Source organism: Lissotriton helveticus, chromosome 9, assembly GCF_964261635.1.
Source record: "Lissotriton helveticus chromosome 9, aLisHel1.1, whole genome shotgun sequence".
NCBI lineage: Eukaryota > Metazoa > Chordata > Amphibia > Caudata > Salamandridae > Lissotriton > Lissotriton helveticus.
The window spans coordinates 690,222,146-690,240,711 of NC_136070.1; the positions used below are offsets into that span (position 1 = coordinate 690,222,146).

At 45.3% G+C, this 18,566-nt stretch overlaps 1 protein-coding gene across 3 annotated transcripts in view; it reads left to right on the forward strand.

Moving 5' to 3' along the window:
• CTSW (cathepsin W) overlaps positions 1-18,566 on the forward strand; it is a 1,136,802-nt gene that overhangs the window by 896,306 nt on the left and 221,930 nt on the right. For all 3 annotated transcript variants that reach the window (XM_078660783.1, XM_078660784.1, XM_078660782.1), the window contains one exon: positions 251-337. In XM_078660783.1, the coding sequence (XP_078516909.1) occupies positions 251-337 (87 nt within the window). The remainder of the gene's footprint in view (positions 1-250; positions 338-18,566) is intronic.

Below are 18,566 nucleotides of genomic sequence, written 5' to 3' on the forward strand. Positions count from 1 at the left end.
AAATGAACTCCAAGTTTATGGTGACCGCTCAGCATTCATTTGTACCTTCAGTGCATCAGTCCTGCTGCCAGAGAAATGTCAATCAGGCAGATGGGGATCTCTAAATAAGGCTGGTGGTTCCCCCACAACGGAGTGGAGACCAGTGCCTTCATGGACCTAAGGGATGGTGGGCCTATGTATTTTAATCATCTGCTTGACTTTCTTCTGGAATGGGCATACATGTAATCACAAATTACATTTATGATTTCAGAGCTCATTGATTGTGACAGTTGCACCAATAGGGATGGCTGTAAAGGAGGATGGGTGTGGGACGCCTTCATGACAGTTCTGCAACAAGGTACGTACTAACTGCAAATTTAAGAATTCATGATTGATACCATGCATTGGTTACATTGAGAAATCATGAGTACTGGCCATCTCCTGTCGGTCCACTGTAGGCCATCTCTGTATTAAGACGCCCATCTTTCAAAAAGGCACCCGCTCCTCTGCATCCTTTCAGGATTGGTTGTTTTAGGATTGTTGTACATGCTTAAGCCTTATCAGAAATAATGGGATTCTAATGTTGAATTCTCTAAAGCTCTTTCTACACCTCAATATCTGTAATGCAGAACTGCTCCTCAGCCTGTATTGTGAGGTTCACAGCGCTGTCCTAAAAGAAAGATCTTGAGCCTGCACCTGTTCTGTGAGCAGCTACTACCCATGAATGCAGTACTTTATCCATCTCTTTGGGGCTGGGAAGGTCAATAGCTCTAACATACATTCACATTGGACAATGACATTGCTGAGTTGCGGACTGTGGACCAAGAGGTCAAAGTGCTAATCCCAGCTACCCAATTTGACCAAACCTGTAAGATCTGGAATAACTTCTTGTATTTTCAAGTGGACAGCTGATAAACAGCTTTACCTCCATCAGTAGAGTGGAAAATGAATCATTGTATTTAGTTCAATTAATAAAATAAACTTAAATAATCCGTCAGGCTAAAAAAAAACACCAAAATACTATTACACCACCACTGTCAGCAAAGTGAGATAAACACATACTCTATCTTGAATAAAGATGTAATGAAGAGTCTAACATACATATAACTCTAGATTTTTGAGTTACGCCTGCCACCCAAAACACAGCAAGGCCAAAAGTCCCTTGTGCCTTTTTCACAGTGCTATCCTGATCTCTTTATTCTATGATGCATTTAGTATGTTTCCTGACCTTGAGATGTAGGTACTCAACAAAAAGTGGGCAAGGTAGTTATTCACCAGAACAATTTTTGACTATGCTGAAGTTGGGACACACTCTGCAGGAAAAGCGATCCACCCTTTGAGACACTCGTGCCTTATGTTTCCATGCTTTGGCCATTATTTGACTACGGGTTGGGGCCTACAGTTAGGACAGTTGGGGGGGTAATGGTCTATTTGCCTGCACCTAGTTGGGGAGGCTGCCTGCTGGCCTTCTCTGGTAAATCTGTGTGTTTAATTGGTATGAAAAAAAACATAGTTGCCAATGCCCAAGTTTTTTCTTGAGAGGTACCACCCACTTTCAGTACTGTTGCAGCCCACTTCTACCACTAGAACCACTCACTGCATATGCACACATTTCCCAATAAGGTTATGTCTATATCACAATTGTTTCACATTTTTTAAACTTGTTCTAACTTCGTTATGTCTCCCCATCTAATCTTCGCATAATGCAATATGTTGATGTTTTGTCCTGCCTTATTACTCTTAGCAAGCCCATACACATTGGGGCATATTTACTAAGATTTGGTGCAACGCAGCGCAGCGCAGCAACGAAAATCAGTGTTAGGAAACTAGCACTAACAGGTCAATGTTGGTCTTGTATATTTCAGCAGGTAAGCCGTCAGACCCGGGGGCCCTTCCGTTGGGCAGTCCAAAGATAACATCTTTTATTTTATCTAGCATGAGAGGGTGAACTAAGAGTTCACATTGAGCTACACTCAAACATGCGAGTTTCATGTTTTGAAAGTAGTTAAAATATACACAGGTGGACCATGTAACCATCAGAATTTGGGTCTGTTACACATATAATTCCAGAATTATTCTGCCGAAAAAGTAACAAAAATGATTTTTAATAACAAATTATTGAGCACAGGACTCTAAATATCCTCCTTAGTGGATTGTTTATTGACTTACAACGACATACCATTTATCTAAACACACTATATTCAAGAATTGTAAGACAATAACATTATATATCCCACACGGGGAGATCAGCGCAGTGCTTGAAAAGTGTGATAACAACAAGACAATGCACAACATATATTACATCAATAAGATCCTATGAACTACTATGTTTAAAGTTAGTCAAAATGGGACAATTTTTCAACTCTTTATTTTGCCCTGTGACAATTGTTCTGCATCAGGCTCATAATTTATTTCAGTGTTGCCGTTTCAACCCACATATATGCTTTGCTTGCGTGTATCTTAGAGGTCTAGTGACCCGTATACCAGTACAGCAGATGGGTCCTGTTCTGCATGCCTACCAGGACAAAGGACGTATTTGAGTACCTCTGCAAACAATTAAGTGGTTTCCAAGGTTGTATTCCTTCCTTGTCCTGAAGAAGGCCTGGTTTCAAAGCATACATGGGTCAAAACACTGACAATGAAATAAATTAAGAGTTTGATGCAGGTTATCTTTGAACATACATGTACAAAAGGTATTCTTTGACCCTTTACTAAATTAACTTGTTGTTAAAAATCCTTTTTGTTATTTTTCCTGGCAGAATCATTCTGGCATTATATGTGTTTTCAAAGTAGATGTGTACTTTCTCAGGAGCACCCATGCATTTAGATGCATAAAGGTTGCTATGGTAGGCATGGAACACCGCCCGTATTACTGCTGCTTTGTATCGCAATTGAGCATCGTCATGCATGATTTGAGGAACATAATTCATAACCCAATGTTTCCTTATGATAGCGGCCAGTGTTTTTCAGGGTCTCTCACGTTCTCCATACACTCAGGCTTCCGTGTAGTTGCCAAAATAGTTGACATCTCATTCGCCAAGTTCGTTATGTTACGTGATTTTGCATTTGAGCTCCTCCCCACAATTACCACTTTTCTCATAGTCAACTGCTGCTCTATTTCGTTGATGTCCCTCTCCAAAGTCGCCATATGTTGATATAATGCCTTGTGCACCCCTTTTTGCTAATCAGACAGTGGCCTCTTCGCACCACTTTAAAAGCCTCCTAAAGTTCTTTAAAAGCCTCCCAAAGCGTAGCTATTGTTGTGACTTACCCTCAAGTTTCAGTAGAATAGTTCTGAATGTCTGTTTATATTTTGTCCTGAAAATAGCTATCAGAAAACCCACGGTGGGAGGCGCCATAATCTTGTCACTGGAGACACATCTTAAAATGAGACTTCAAGCGCCACTGATGAGTGGTCAGAAAGTGTGTGGGCATGGTGTTCCACACGCCTCACCCTGGTACTAACTTCTCGGGGTGTGAGAAATTAATGTAGTTTAGACTACATTTTGTGAACAGCTGAATAAAACGTTCTCTCCCCTTTACCATGATTCCTGATCTGGTACACATCTACCAATTCATAGCTTCTAATAATGTTGATGATGGATTTACAGGCTGCAGAGTGATTCCTAGATGATGTATGCAATCTGTCTACTGGAGGGTCGAGTGTAATGTAAGTCCCCTCCCCATATAAGTAATTTGCATGACAACTCTTGGACCTTCCTCGAAAAGCATTTGGGCCGTAAATGTTCACCAAGATAACATGTCTGAAGCATAACACACCCTGCACTATGACATATCTGCCCATGTCATCTCACAATGAGCGTATCAGTCGGAATGGAATGACATGTCTGATAAGGATAGCCTCTCCCCTATAATGATTAGTGCTGCCCATTTCTGAAACAATCATTTGTTGGTTTGAGGTGTGAGGTTAGTCTCTAGTAGAAATGAAATATCTGCGGGAGGACGGAGTGTGAGCGAGTGATGGGCTTTCTCCACAATTAATAGTTTGGAAAAGCTTACCACCCCAAATAGTTACACCGGCATTTCCTCTACAAAGAGTTCCATTTCCTCAGTTGCTGTAGACTCAACAACTTTGATTATGCATAGAGTTTTTCTTTGAGAGTGTGCTTTAAGATCTTCATTCTTGGCTTTTATTATGGATCTGAATACGTTTTTTGTTGCCTGTCTTTTGATCCTCTTCCTCATTGGAGATTTTTTGTTCCAGCTTCATGCTTTTGTAGTTTTGGGTTATGGTGTCCATTCGCATAGTCACAGAGTCTATCATTTGGTGAATATTCATCAGAGTGAGTTGTATCTTACTAAAGAGTGCTTTCATGTCAATCTCCTCAGCAAGTTTGTGTCCACTCATCACTGGCTGCTCCTGAGTGGTTTCAGAGTCCCTACACATGTTCACCCACCGCCTAGCCTCAAACATGATGTTTGACTGCCTCTGGTTCACTGTTTTGCCCGTTTTGGGGTATGACAGGTGCAGACTGTAAGTTCCCGAGTGTCTACATGCGTGGTAAGGTAATGCACAGAGGTGGGACCTCACCAGCCGAAGCACTACAGCAGCCGATCAGGGCCCCATGGCCTGTAGGAGATTTACAGGCCAGAGAGTCGCTTCACCCCACTAGTGAGCAGGGGGCATGAGCAGTCTCGATCCCCGTCCTCTTTCCACTCATTGGCCACCAGGACATAAGACCAGAGGTAGCCTCCTACCAGGTGTGCACAGACCCTCCAGTAATTGCAGGCTGCCAACTTTATTATGAGCAAGCAAAAAATGCATCCACGTTATGGTGGGTCAACAAGGGAACATATTTTACACCCCCTCTCGGGTCTATCGCCCTCTCAGCCCAATAGCAGTTTCCCTTCTGCTCCAGGCTTGCATATAATGCAATTTACCGTCAACTTGCTATCTCCGTCTTAGTAACGAATTCTTCCATCCTCTCTGGAGCAATTACCATGTGTTGTTATCTGCTCCCTGGAGGGTGACACAGACCCCCTACCCCAAAACATCCAGTAATGCTCCCCACCAGCAAACTATCAGTCAGCAGGTCAACCTTGCTCTCTTCTAGACGTGCCTCGCACGAGGGAGAGTGACTTCCACCATAGGTTCCCATTCCTTTTCAAGGTCACACCATGGAAAGAGAGGGTGATGCTCTCTCAGGCCCCGTCCATCGCCAATCCGCCCCAGTAGTTCACCTCTTACTTCCCGCGCAGGGCTAAGCGATCTGGCTTATTGACAGCGGCTCCTGCCTAGCAAGCATGACGCTTTATCCCTGGGGGAGAATACTGCACGACAGGACGGCCTCCATCGTGATCACTGTGTTCCGGGCACGTCTGAATCGGGTTCGGAAATCTAGAATAGTGGCGATTCTACATTTTACTGTTGCTGGAGCTTGCAGGCTTGTGGAGCTCAAGAGTAAAGCAAGCCATCTTGTATCCAGGCCAAGCCACACTCTCCCTCTTGCTTTTTACCATTTCTAAATGTAAATTTACCACTAGGTGCAGACTTATATGCCTTCACCATCTCAAAACATGGAGTGCAGCCTTCTGGAACAGGGTTTACAAATGTAACTTTTCACACGTAGGAAGAGTTCTCCACCATCAGGGTAGAGATATCCTATGGTAAAATATAGGGGAAAATAATGAAGTTCAATGGTTATTAAAAACATATTGCAAATGGTTTAAAGCGAAATAGAAATGTATATTAACTTAAAATAATTATTAACCTAGAACTCAAAAAAAAAATGTTACCATACGTTAGCTCATCAAACTAAATGTGTAAGAAATAAATAAAATATATTATTAGAATGTATAATTATTAAAACAGTTTTTTAAAACCCACCCTTCATATCATTTTTTATTTAATAATTATTCCGTAATTTTTATGAAAACATATTTGTTTAATTTTTATTATTTAACAAATTTAATTTAATTTAGTAAAAAAATACTTTAAAATTGTATATAACATTTCACACCAAAAAAAGTGTAATTTAAAAATCGAACTAATTGATATTAAATATTCTTTCCTGTGAGTGCAGGTCTTACTCTGAGGCTGGACTAGAGTACATTTAATACAGATCTCGATCCTTTTAGCCGTAGTAACTTTAGAAGTGCAGTTTGTGAATAGCAATGGGCTTACTCTTTTGTGCATGACCACTCTCCAAGCCCCTCTTATTAAATAGTAACTGTTCCCTATTTACTAGCTACTCCCCATGTTCCTCCCACATTTACTACTAAAATGTATACCTATATGTGCAGAGTCCTCCACAACAGGGAGTAAATCTCCTTATAGAAATGAGAGGAGAGACTGGGGTTTTTGCATGTTGGTTTGTGAATAGCATTTTTCTGTATGTGAGGTGTACTGCTAAACATGCTCCTAAGTGCAATTTGTGACCAGGCCTCTAATAATCACAGTGGGGCATTAGTGATGCATGCACTGCAGATGCATAAGAAAACCTTGTGACAGCCCCACTCTGCGTCCAAGATTCAGGAATGGGATGGACAGCAGAACCGATGGAGCTGCTACAGAGGTCGGTCTTCGGCATGCTCTCAGTATTCAGGCAAGCGTAAGAAACACAAGAAGTCGAAGTGGGATTCCACTCCCTCATGCCACAAACATTCGCCTGAAAAGGTGTGGGGACAGCACAACCCTTCTCAATCTTGCTCCCAAAGTTGGCTGACTTTGGAGCCAATTCTGCAGTTAGTTCTGGCACAACTTAGTTTCTGGGGCCTTCACCCAGTCTGTGTCCAATCAAAGAGTTTGCACAGCCATGCTCTGGCTCTTTGGATCCATGTTGACTCCCTCTGGCACACCTTAAAACTCCAAGAAGCTGAAAGGCCTTCCACCTGGCATACTGCCAGCGGGTTTGCACTCAGTGCCAGTTGCATCTTCCACACTTGCCTTACCTCTGGCTTGTGTTCCGACTCCAATGGAGATGCCACAACTCACGCCAGCCCCGGACACAACGACCCCGATGGCGAATTTCCAGCCTGAAATAGTGGCGGAGATTGTCCTTTCCGATGCCTGTCTGACCTAGACCGCTGTCACTACACTGAATCCACACCGTGTCCCCCACTTGACTTACCACAGGCCAAACAACACTCTCTTTGTTTCCTTTTTGGGACTGACTCTAATAATGATTATGACTTGGGTGATGAGTTCACCCTACCTAGATGGCAGATGGTACAATGACTTACAGGAGGCTCTGACATCTGGAGACAGCTCTTTTTTTCTGCTCTCTGACCAGCCAAAGAGGAGTCCTCTTCCTGCGCCATGGTAATGCATAGCATGGCTGAAGTTCTTGACCTCCACCTCCCCACCTTGGAGGATAAAACCAATATCTAAACTGAAGTTCTCCAACTGGGGCAGACATCTCCCCTTTAATGAGGCACTAACTGATATAAAGTGGGTGCTTGGGCCAATCCGTGCGCTGGCCCCCCAGTTACTAGACAAGTTTCCAGGCACCATCTTCCTGCCCCTGGTGACCTGACTTTTCTTTCACAGCATCTTTTGCCAGAAAGCCTAGTGCTGCAAGCTTCCAAAATGTGTTCTAATCCCATCACATTTTCTACCACTCCCCCTGATTAGGGATCTAGACAAGTGGAAACATTCTGCAAATATGACCTACAGGGCGCCTATTTTCCTATAACCATCCTGCAGCCCATTACTTCTGCCTCTGGTTTCTGGTTTGGGTGGAGCATTTTCAGTTTACTATGCTCCCCTTTGGTCTCACCAACACCCCTCGGTTATTCAGGAAAGTGATGCCAGAGTGCAGCTCACCTTCGGAGTCTAGGGGTGACTGTCTACCCCTACCTTGATGACTGGCTGTTGAAGGTGGGTTCGTCCCTGGCAGACATCAAATACCTCCAGATATGGCAAATCTTCTGTCATTTTTAGGGTTCACTAATAATGTGCCAAAGTCACACCCATCTTTCCTCTCAGATGCTCCCATTCATTGGAGCCATTCTGAACACAGTTTGGTTTCATGCCTTTTCCCCGGGAAAGAGGTTCCAGGACATTCAGGCTATGATCTCAAGTTCCTGAATTTCAGTGAGGTTGACTCTGAGGCTTCTAGGACTGATTGTCTTCTACATCCTGCTGGTCGAGCATACCAGGTGGCAAATGTGGACACTGCAGTGGGATCTGAAGTCCCAATGGGCTCCAAAATCAAGGGGACCGCTCTGAACTCATTCAGATTTTGGAGGAAACTGCAAAAGATCACTGTGGCGGTTACTGGACAGCAATTGTGTCAGTGACAGATCCCTCTCCTTCCTCACTCAGAGCTGACAATGGTGACAGACGCGCCTCTTTCTGGGATTTGGGTGGCCATCTTGGTGAGCGGTGGAGATCAGATGGCCCTGGTCTCCGGTGGAGTCCCAGCTGCACATCAGCCTTCTGGAGCTGAGGGCCATCTGCTTGGTGTTGAAAGCTGTCAATCAATGTGAGGCTGGTACAGGTGCTCACGGACACCCCACCATCATGTGTTACTGCAGCAAACAGGGCGGGGTGGGGTCACGGTCCCTGTGCCAGGAGGCCTTACGCCTCTGGAAATGAATGGAGCAGCAAAGAATTTTCCTGGTGGTGAACTATCTGGCAGGATCATTGAATGTCAGGGCAGATGAACTCAGCAGTTGATGCCTGGCGGATCACAAGTGGCAGCTACACCCGAAGATGGGAAGAACCTTGGCTCGATATATTCACTACAGCTGAGAACGAGCAGCATCACCACTTCTGCGCATTGGAGTTTCCAAGGTGTCTCCCGCTCTGAGATGAGTTCCGCCTTAAGTGGAACTCGAGACTCCTGCATGTCTTTCTGCCAATATTACTTCTGCCCTGAGTCACCCTAGTGGCTCTGTATTGGGCACAGAGAGTATGGTATCCAAAACTCCTGGGCTTGAGCACATGTCCTCCAATCAGGCAGCCCCTCCGGGAGGACCTGCAGTAGGGCAGGGTTCTGCACCCGGGTCTTCACAATATCCAGATTCATGCTTGGAGTTTGAGCGGCGGCAGCCGAACACCTTTGACCTTCCTCGAAGGTGGCTGATGTCATCTTGGCAGCCAGGCTTTCCTCGACAAAAAACCTATACTCGTGTCACTGGGGAAAATGTGGAACTTGGTGCTCCACTAGCCAGATTGATCCCCTCTAGGTCAAGTTATCAGACGTTCAAGGCTTTGATTTGGGCACAGTTAAGGGTTACCTTTCACCTCGGCACAGCGTGTAAGCGAATTTCAGGCTCCGCGTCAATCCACATTACACTTCATTCTTCCCAGACAAACTGAGTCTGCAGAAACGTGCGTTCCTCTCTGCCTAAAGTTGTTACGCTGTTCCACGTTGGTAAAACCATCACCCTGTTGGCATTCTACCCTCCACAACCCTCCTATAAGGAGAAGAAGAGACTTTGTTACTTGGACTCCAAAAGAGCCCTGAGTTTCTCCATAGATCTCACCAAAGACTCCCGGATGGACTATAAACTCTTTGTGGGGGTCTTTGGAGCAAAAAAAACCCCAAGACAGATCAGAAGAGAACCATCTCCCACTGAAGAGTGCTTTGCTTTAAGATCTGCTACACATTAGCCAAAAAGCAGCATCCATAAGGATGGTGTGCTCATAATACCAGGGCCAAAGCAGCTACCATTGCATTGGCACGCAAATTCCCTGCTCTAGACATTTGCCAGGTGGCTCCCTGGGAATCTCTCAACACGTTCATGAAGCATTATTGCCTGGACAGTCAGGTTCGCCTCGTGGAGCAATTTGCCCACTTGGTCCTGCAGGGATTTCTGGTTTGATCCCGTTCACAGACCCACCTTTGATTAGGTATTACTGTGGTATATATTCAAAAGGTAAGGAATCTGCGGCTAGAAGTCTCTATCAGAAGAGCAAGTTACTTAACTTCTGTAATGCTCATCCTGTATAGTCTCTTTCTGGTATAGCCGCAGATTCCTCACCGATGCTCCCACCCTCCCTGTTCTGTGATTGGACTCATCCATTAATAAGGGCCCGTCTAGGAATCTGAATGCTGTACCTCTTTGCTTTTGGGGATCCATGTCTGAGGATGCGGACAGCCTCCGAAGCAACTCTGAGGATGCGGACAGTCTCCAAAGCAACTGACATCAGTGTGGTGATGTGGCACATATACAGGTTCCACACGTCATTTCCAAAGGAGAACGACATCAGTGTGGAGCGGCAAAATGCCACCGTCCAGCACACAGAGGTACTACTAAAAAGTTTCCAGATTCAATTGGTCATAACAGCACAGGTGCACCACAACATTTGGCATGAGGAAAATCAGATATTTGGTATACAATCCCAATAAATCACGGAGATGGAAGTTCCTCGATTTGATTTCTTTATTTCAAAAAAGTGAAGCACCATACAGCCGACGCGTTTCGTCCCAAAGAGGGACTTCTTCAGGGCTGTTAAATACAAAACATATAAACAAACATATATAAGACACATTTAATTACACATATATAAAATACATATACAAAAATATATACATGTATATATACATATAAAATCGTCGAGAAACCTAACAAGACTCAACATTATATCTTCTTTCTTTTCCAATTGGTGTTGTATAAGTCTAGTCAAGTTTACTGTACATATATACAAGCATAAGCATACAGACAACGGGAACAATGATATTTAGAAGAATATGATATATTTGCATCCATCATATCTATATTGGGTTACAACATGCCCATTGTCTTTGTTGCAAAGTCTAGGGTATCAGTATGATATGATGGATGCAAATATATCATATTCTTCTAAATATCATTGTTCACGTTGTCTGTCTGCTTATGCTTGTATAAGAGAGGGAGGAGTAAAAGGGAGATGGAGGGGAGAGAGTCAGAGGTAAGGGTTTAGAAAGGCTTCTTTGAGAGATCTGAATAGTAAAAGAGGTATGAGATGATGCAAGGAGGGGTAGAGGAGGGAAGAGTCTAGAAAGGGTTATGTTGGGGATCATAGTAGTATGGGATGAATGAGAGAGTGGTGGTAGAGGTTATATTGATAGAGGTATAGGGTGAGACATAGGGTAGTGGATTGGATATGCTGAATTAGAAGCAAAGTAATAAATATATAGATGCATAGATGCATAAGTTCATGGAATGTATATATATATGCATAAGGAAGGTAGTACATGTAGATTAAAGATGTATTTAATAAACATCAGCTTTCAAGAGTTGTACTTTATGGAACAAATCTTTTTTATTAGACATTAGAAAAAAAAACTCCCTCCCTACCACCCACTCCCGTAGCAGAAAAACAAAAAAAGAGAGAACAAAAAAAAGGGGACGGGGGATTCCATATCTAAGTGTCAAGGGCTGTAGAAGGACCCTATTCAGCAGGCCCACCCACACCCATTCTCTCTATCGAGGGTCATTGCAGTTCTCAGTAGAGGGTATCAAATGAAGTACTTGCTGAAGTTTGGGGCAGGTGACCTCACAGAGATCTTTCGATAGTAAGGTAATGAACGGAGCCCAAAGTTCAGCATATTTCTCGCTTTTCTGAGTTTGGATTAACGAAAGCTGTTCCATTTCCAAGGTCATCCAAAGACTATGGAGCCAATCCGAGTGATCTGGAACCGTGGCAGTACCCCAGTGTAGTAGGATCACCTGACGCGCGGCAAGAAGGGCCAATGCTATCTGCCTGCCGTGCAGTGACCGCAGGGGGAAGGTAAGGGGGTTTGATAGACCTAGTAGGGTGTAAGCTGAGAAGCGGGGAATCTCGGTGTCAAAAGCCTCATCAATATCATTTAGAACCAATTCCCAAAATCGCTCCAGCCTCGGGCAGTGGCATTGTAGATGTGCTAGGGAGCCTGACATCCCGTGGCATGTTAAAAGAGTTGTCTTAAAGGTTTGTGGTGGACACAGGTCAGGAGGGCTGCTGGCAGGCCTTCTTGCTTTGACCAGGTCCATAAATTGATTGTGTGAAGGAGTCCCTTAACAACTATACGTCACACATTACCTATCGCTGTCTATATATTTTTGTATATATATATATATATATATATATATTGCCCATCAGTATCACTTGATATTACCTTACGCTCCCTACCCCTTGCATTCCAGGAAAGGTCCATATCCAATTTTGGATGACCTAATTCTGCAAAAGGTGAATATACATGTCTCACCTTCTGGCCACACTAGCTGGCCACATTAGGAATTGTGCCTATTACTTGTTTTAGGTGTTCCTACATTCAGTTAGTCCTTTTAAGACCCTGATCCTACCCATGGGTGAAACTTCATCTGCAGATTGCAAAAAGAAACTGAGGCTTTTTTGTCCTAAATTAGATTTAGGTTCAGACATAACATGCTATTGTTTTAGTGAGATGTTTTGTTTGGTTGTTTTGTTTATAAACACACAATGTAATTTGTCTATCACTGTTCACTCCTTTTTTTCATGTGGTTTCTTTCCTTTCATGTGGGACACCCTTCACTGCTTTTTAAAAATGATCAAACGATTTAAAAAATATTGTTCTGTAAATTTAATTATTTAATGACATTAATGTCTATGAATAAGAAATTGGTATTTGTTGGCCATATAAGTAGACTAAGCTGGGGGGGGGGGAGGGGAGGGGAGTTGCTTGACGCCAACGAAGTAAGACGTGTCTCGCGGTGCTACCACCCGGCGATCCCCCAACCAAAACCATCCTGACACTCAACACCCCCACGAAATATATGAGGGGGCTGGGGAGGGCGACTGAACGAGGAGGGAGTGCTGGAAGTCAGGGAATATCCCGGGGGCGTTGCACGCTGGAGATGCTGAGGTACGTCCTCATGGCGGCTGAAAATAGCGGCCTCTAGCTGAGGAGCGAGGACCCCTGGCATGGAGCAGATGGACGAGAGAGCTGATCACTCCCCTGACTGGAACAGAAACAACAAGCCTGGGTCAGATTTGGTGAACTGGTTGGGTCTGGTGGCTCAGTGGTCTAATGCATCCACTGCAGGGGCCTGCTTTCCACCTCATGGCCACAGGTTCAAATCCCGGCGGGTCCACTCAGCCTTTTATCCACCTGAGGTCGATAAAATGAGAGCCATTGAGTTGGGTAACAATAAACTTCTGTTATTCAGCGCCAATATACCTCGTCAGGGGTGAACGTGCGCTTTACAAATACACGTTATGTTATGAACTGGACCTTGTGGGAGTGATTTGCGGCAGAAACCAGATGGCATTCCAGACTCGAGGGAGCGGATGGGAGACCCATAAAGAGACAGCTACAGCAGAACTGATCCGCCACCAGAGGTCCAAGGTGAGCCACAGCGGAGACCACTGGAGAGTGTCGCTGGCCCTGAAGACATTAAGAAGGCTGGGGGGCAGAGAAGAGCCAGCACTGAGAAGCACTCCCCTGAAGCAATACAGGACAGGGATATCTGGAGCCGGTAGACGCCACCACCGGACGGAGGCAGCTGGAAGGCGGCCTGACAACAATGTGAGCCTCCGCGATGGAGTGTGCAGCCCACGAGGTGAGGAGAAGCGGTGTGGCGGGAGAGAGGGGCGCTCACCTGCAAATGAAGCGCAGAGTGGCCCTCAGCTGAACAGGAGCCGAGAGGGGGGAAGAGGCAGTGGTGGAACCCTAGCAGCCGGGGAGGAGGTACGACTGAAGAGTGGAGGCCTGCTGCTGCAGGGAAGGAGGCCGCAAGAACTTGTGACGCCCTTGCCTGAGCGGCCAAACGGGCTCAGAACTTAGAGGAGCTGAGAGCAACACACAACCCCCTGAGTGGAGCCGCAGCAGAAGGGCAGCTTAGTAAGGAGTTGATGCCCTATACAAAGAGCATAAAATTCACATAGGCCTGCATTTGCTAAAACTTTAGGTGAAGACCACCAACCACGCTTTAGGAGGCAGCGAGTCCTCACCCAACAAACAGTAAGGAAACCAGGCCCTTTAGTAGTGGAACAAATGGAGCTGGCCTGATAAATAGTAGGCCAAGAGAACCTCGACCAAACACTGTCAAACAACCACGGGCGGGAAGACGCACTCAGAGAGGTGGCCTAAGAATCTGGGGGCACAGCAGTGAGCTACTTGCAGTGAAAACACCACCATCACCCAAGGACAGTGTGCCTCAGGGCTGAGGAGCCACACAGTCAGAGTCAAGCACAGAAACTGCGAAGGTCCCACTGCCCCCACCAGTCAGACGCCCACTGCAGTAGGGACAGGCTTACACCTGCTGGGAATGGGGAGGATATCTAAACGACTAGTGCAGGACAACATGGTTCCTGGCAAGAGGCAGGAACAGACGCACAAGGAAGAATACGGTGGGGGAGCAGCAAAGGAGACTACCCAGAACCATCCAACGTTGACAGACATCATATCATGCAAGCACTCCCAGCATCCCGGGAAGCCCTTGAGACCACGATAGATGCTATATGTATGGACCTGAGCCTACTAAAGGATGATCCTCGCTGCCTAACAGAAAGGGTGACAAACATGGAGCGCGCAATGGCGGACATCCCATCGGAGGTCATGGAGATGACTAAATCCCTGTCAGAAGTGAAGATCAGGGTGAGGATCCTGGACATGAGAGCATTCGACAGCGAAGGAAGATCCCATAGGAATAACTTACACATTTATGGGGCACCTGTATGCGAAGAGGTTAGCAACATGGTGCAGTACCTAAAAAACTGGCTAAAGACAAAAGTAGCTCCGGAGGGCCTATCTCCATTCTATGGACTGGAGAGGGCGCACAGGGTCCCGGTGCGACCACCACAAGTCGGGTGCTTTCCCGCTCTCAGTTGTGGCTCGCATGCTCCACTTCAGGGATCGTGACCATATTCTGTAAAAAGCGCGACAGAACAAAACCCTACAAATTGGAAATAATAAAATACCAATATTTCCGGACTGTACGAGGGAGGTGCAAAGACAACGCATCTCCTTCCAGCTGTGAAAAGGCGACTCAGGCAACTACAGATTCCCTACGCAATTATGTTTCTGGACCAACTGAGAGTGGTCTCACCGATGTGGCCTCAATTCTTTCAAACTCCCTAAGACGCATGGAACTGGCTTGATACTGTCCAGACAACGAGATCACGGGAGAACTCCCCAGGGTCGACGTCCCGGAAGAATCAACGAGCCCCGGATAAAGCCAGACACAGAATCCTTCGAGAGGCCGCAGAACTAACTCAGGTGGACTCTAGTCCTAAATCCATGCGGAATGACAATGACGAGAGAACACCAGACGGTTCCTGAAGCTCTAACTCAGCGGAGGACTCTGACACGGACCTTCCTATAGTCACCCCAAGTTGATAGACCAGCTTATCTGAACAAAGGAACATAAGAACGAAATGTGAAACTGGAAAATAACCCTTATCTCTTGAATCCTTTTGACCCCCTATAAGGGGTAAACGAAGACACTGGGTGGGGCAATTAACAATACAGTGAGGGTGATGGGTGGTAACACTTCTACATTTTTGGAGGGGGAGAGCCGAGTGATGGGGGACCCAGAGATAATAGGTCGAAACTTCACCCCAGATACAACTGTGCATGTTCTCTGCGGAACTATACCTTCTGGTATTGAGTTTGGATGGGTATTGGACTGTCACCTGTCCTGGGGAAGGGATGTTGGGGAGGTTGTTTCTCAAGGGGTTTTCAAGTTGGGGCTGGGCGTGCCTGAACTAGAATAAATATGAGGTCAATGCTGACACCATCCCCATAGACTTTAAATACCTCTTGTGGAATGTGAGAGGAATGCACACCTTGACTAAGCTCAAAAAGATTCATGCACACCTGACTAGAAAGTGCGTATTCATAGCGCTGTTGCAAGAAACACATATTACTGCTAAGGAGGGGGAGGCCCTATAGAGAAGGTGGAGAGGGCAGGTGTACTATATGAATTATTCAGCGTTCGCGAGGGGGGTGCTTATATGGGTGAAAGCAGGAGTTCCATTTCAGTGTACCAGACACATAGTAGACCCAGAAGGGCAATATGCAGTCCTAATAGGCAAATTAGGCAGCAGAGACATAACAGATGGGAGTATATATGGGCCGAATACGGATCAACCCTCATTCCTAGCGGTTATTTCCTGAAAGTTTGCCCCGCACATGACTGGATCGGTGATTCTGGGTGGGGACTTTATCTGTGTCACAGATGTTGAATTAGATCACTCCCATCCACCCCTGAGGGATTGCCCCATTGTCTGAGCGGCCGAATTGCATAGAGCGTGGCAACATCAGTGGGGACGGATAGATACTTGGAGGGCATTACACCCAAGAGACAGGGACTACTCTTTTTTTCATATCTGCGTGATTTGCATTTTATTTATTTATGTTTTATTTATTTAAGTTTTGTATAGCGCTAGCTAGACCTGAAGGTATCAGAGCGCTTCACATCGAATACAAATAAGCATCAACAAGACAGGTAGGTCGAAGGAGGGTAGGGAGAACATGGGTAAACATGGTAGCAAGTAAAAGTCTATACCAGTGGTTCCCAAACTTTTGACTCCTGAGGACCCCCATTGAGTCACCACTGGAAGCCGGGGACCCCCAAGCAATTTGTATGAGTTAAATTTCAAATATTAAAACAGTAATTCGAAAAAAATACACACGTGTGCACACAAAACAAATACTCAAAGTACTTAGGGGCAGATTTACAATAAGTGACGCATCCATGCATATCAGCAGGGATGCGCCACTTATTGTGCGCCATGCCTTTGCCACCATTGATGCGCCGCATTTACAATGCTGCGCCTCATGGGGCAAAAAAGCACAGATGCATGACGCATCTGTGCCGTAAAAGTGGCGCATTGCTGGAGTTGCGTCGCAAGCGCGACACAGCTCCAGCAATGCTCTGAGGGGCCGAATCTTGTTACTGCTGCGTCAATCCTTACGCCTGCTTCAAGCAGGCGCAGGGTTTTGACGCAGCATGGGCCCCAAAGCGACTGAGTGAAATCTTGTAGATTTCACTCAGCTACTTTTAGGAGGCGTTCCTGTGCCGGAAAGCCTCCTTCTGGCGCAGGGCTTTACAACGTGGCGCATCTCCCAGATGCGTCACGTTGTAAATACCCTGCACCATGGCGCATCTTTTGCGTCACCGCTGCATCACGAAAGTGACGCAACGGTGGCGTAAAAGAGGTGCAAGGGGCTTGTAAATCTGCCCCTAAGGATTTCGGGCCAGATGTACGACCATTTCATTTAGCGCCTCGCAATTGGTGACACATTGCGAGTGGCAAATTGCGAGTCGCTAAATGAAATGTACAACAGTGTGTTTAACACTGTTTCGGATTCCCAATGGGGTCGCAAATTGGGAAGTTCATTAATATTAATGAGCCTCTAGCAATTTGCGAGCCTATTGGGAATGGCAGCCCTCCTAGGTATGCAGCCTGCTGGGCTCTGCAGGCCACCATGTCTGGGACTGCTTTTAAATAAAGCAGTTAAAAAATAAATGCAGCCCATTTACCATGCATTTAAAAAAAAAGAAAATGAAACGTTTTCGTTTCATTTTCTAAGGGCAGGCATAAGTCCCTGGGACCACTGCCTGCCCTTAAAAAATAATTTTGCATGCATTTGCAAAGGGGAAGGGGTCCCCAGGGGACCCCTTCCCATTGGCAAATGCATTACCATCTACTTGAAGTAAGTGGTAATTGCGAGTGTTTTGCGACTGCAAAACATTTGTACATGGTTTTAAGACTCGCTATTTGGAAGGGAATGCCCCTTCTATATAGCAAGTTGCAAAACCTATTTAGCGAGTCGCAAACAAATTGCGACTCGCGAAATAGGCTATGTACATGGCCCAATACGTTTTTGCATGTGAAAGCGGGTTCACGAACCTGTTCATATAAAAACGGATCATACGTCTGGCCCTTAGTATTTTATATTGAAGTTATAGCCCCTCTGTCACATGTATTTCATTTGTTTTATAGCATCTCTCATACCATTGTAGGATGTCAGAGCACTTTACATCACACACATATAGAGACATTGAATCGTACATGTAAATCAGTGTCTATATAAAATGTTTAAAGAGTGCTTGGTCTGGAAAAGCACAAACTCAGTATTCAGAACATAACACAGTGGCTAGCACTGACTTTAACATTAAAAATGTATTTCCACCCAAATAAATCTTTTTAGCAGCATCAGGATAATGAATAACTGGGAAAAAACAAAAGTTACTAACTGGTACCATGCAGTTTGCAAGCAGCTCTTTGATGACAGTTTATAGGTCCCTCTGCTACATTACGATTGTCACTTATGAAGTGCACAGTCACAAAAGAATCTGTGACAAAAGCAGTAACCACAAACCTATGCACATAAAATACTGCTTTTTAAAATGCATGTTACACGTTCTTTGCAGTAGGCACATTAACCCTCTGTGCTACATTAGTTAAGTCAAAGCTGCCACTGAACAAAACTCTCCTCACGCTCCAGCAGGTACATTAATCACTGGCTTTATCTTGACACTTTTATTGCTGCTGGAAAGCTGCTAATTATACAAGAAACTTTTCTGTGCTTTCAAAACTGTTGCCTGCGGACCCCCTGGGAATGTGTCACGGACCCCTGGGGGTCCGCGGACCACAGTTTGGGAAACACTGGTCTATACAATATCAGCCTGAGGGCAAACATGGCGGAGATCAAGGGAGAGTCATC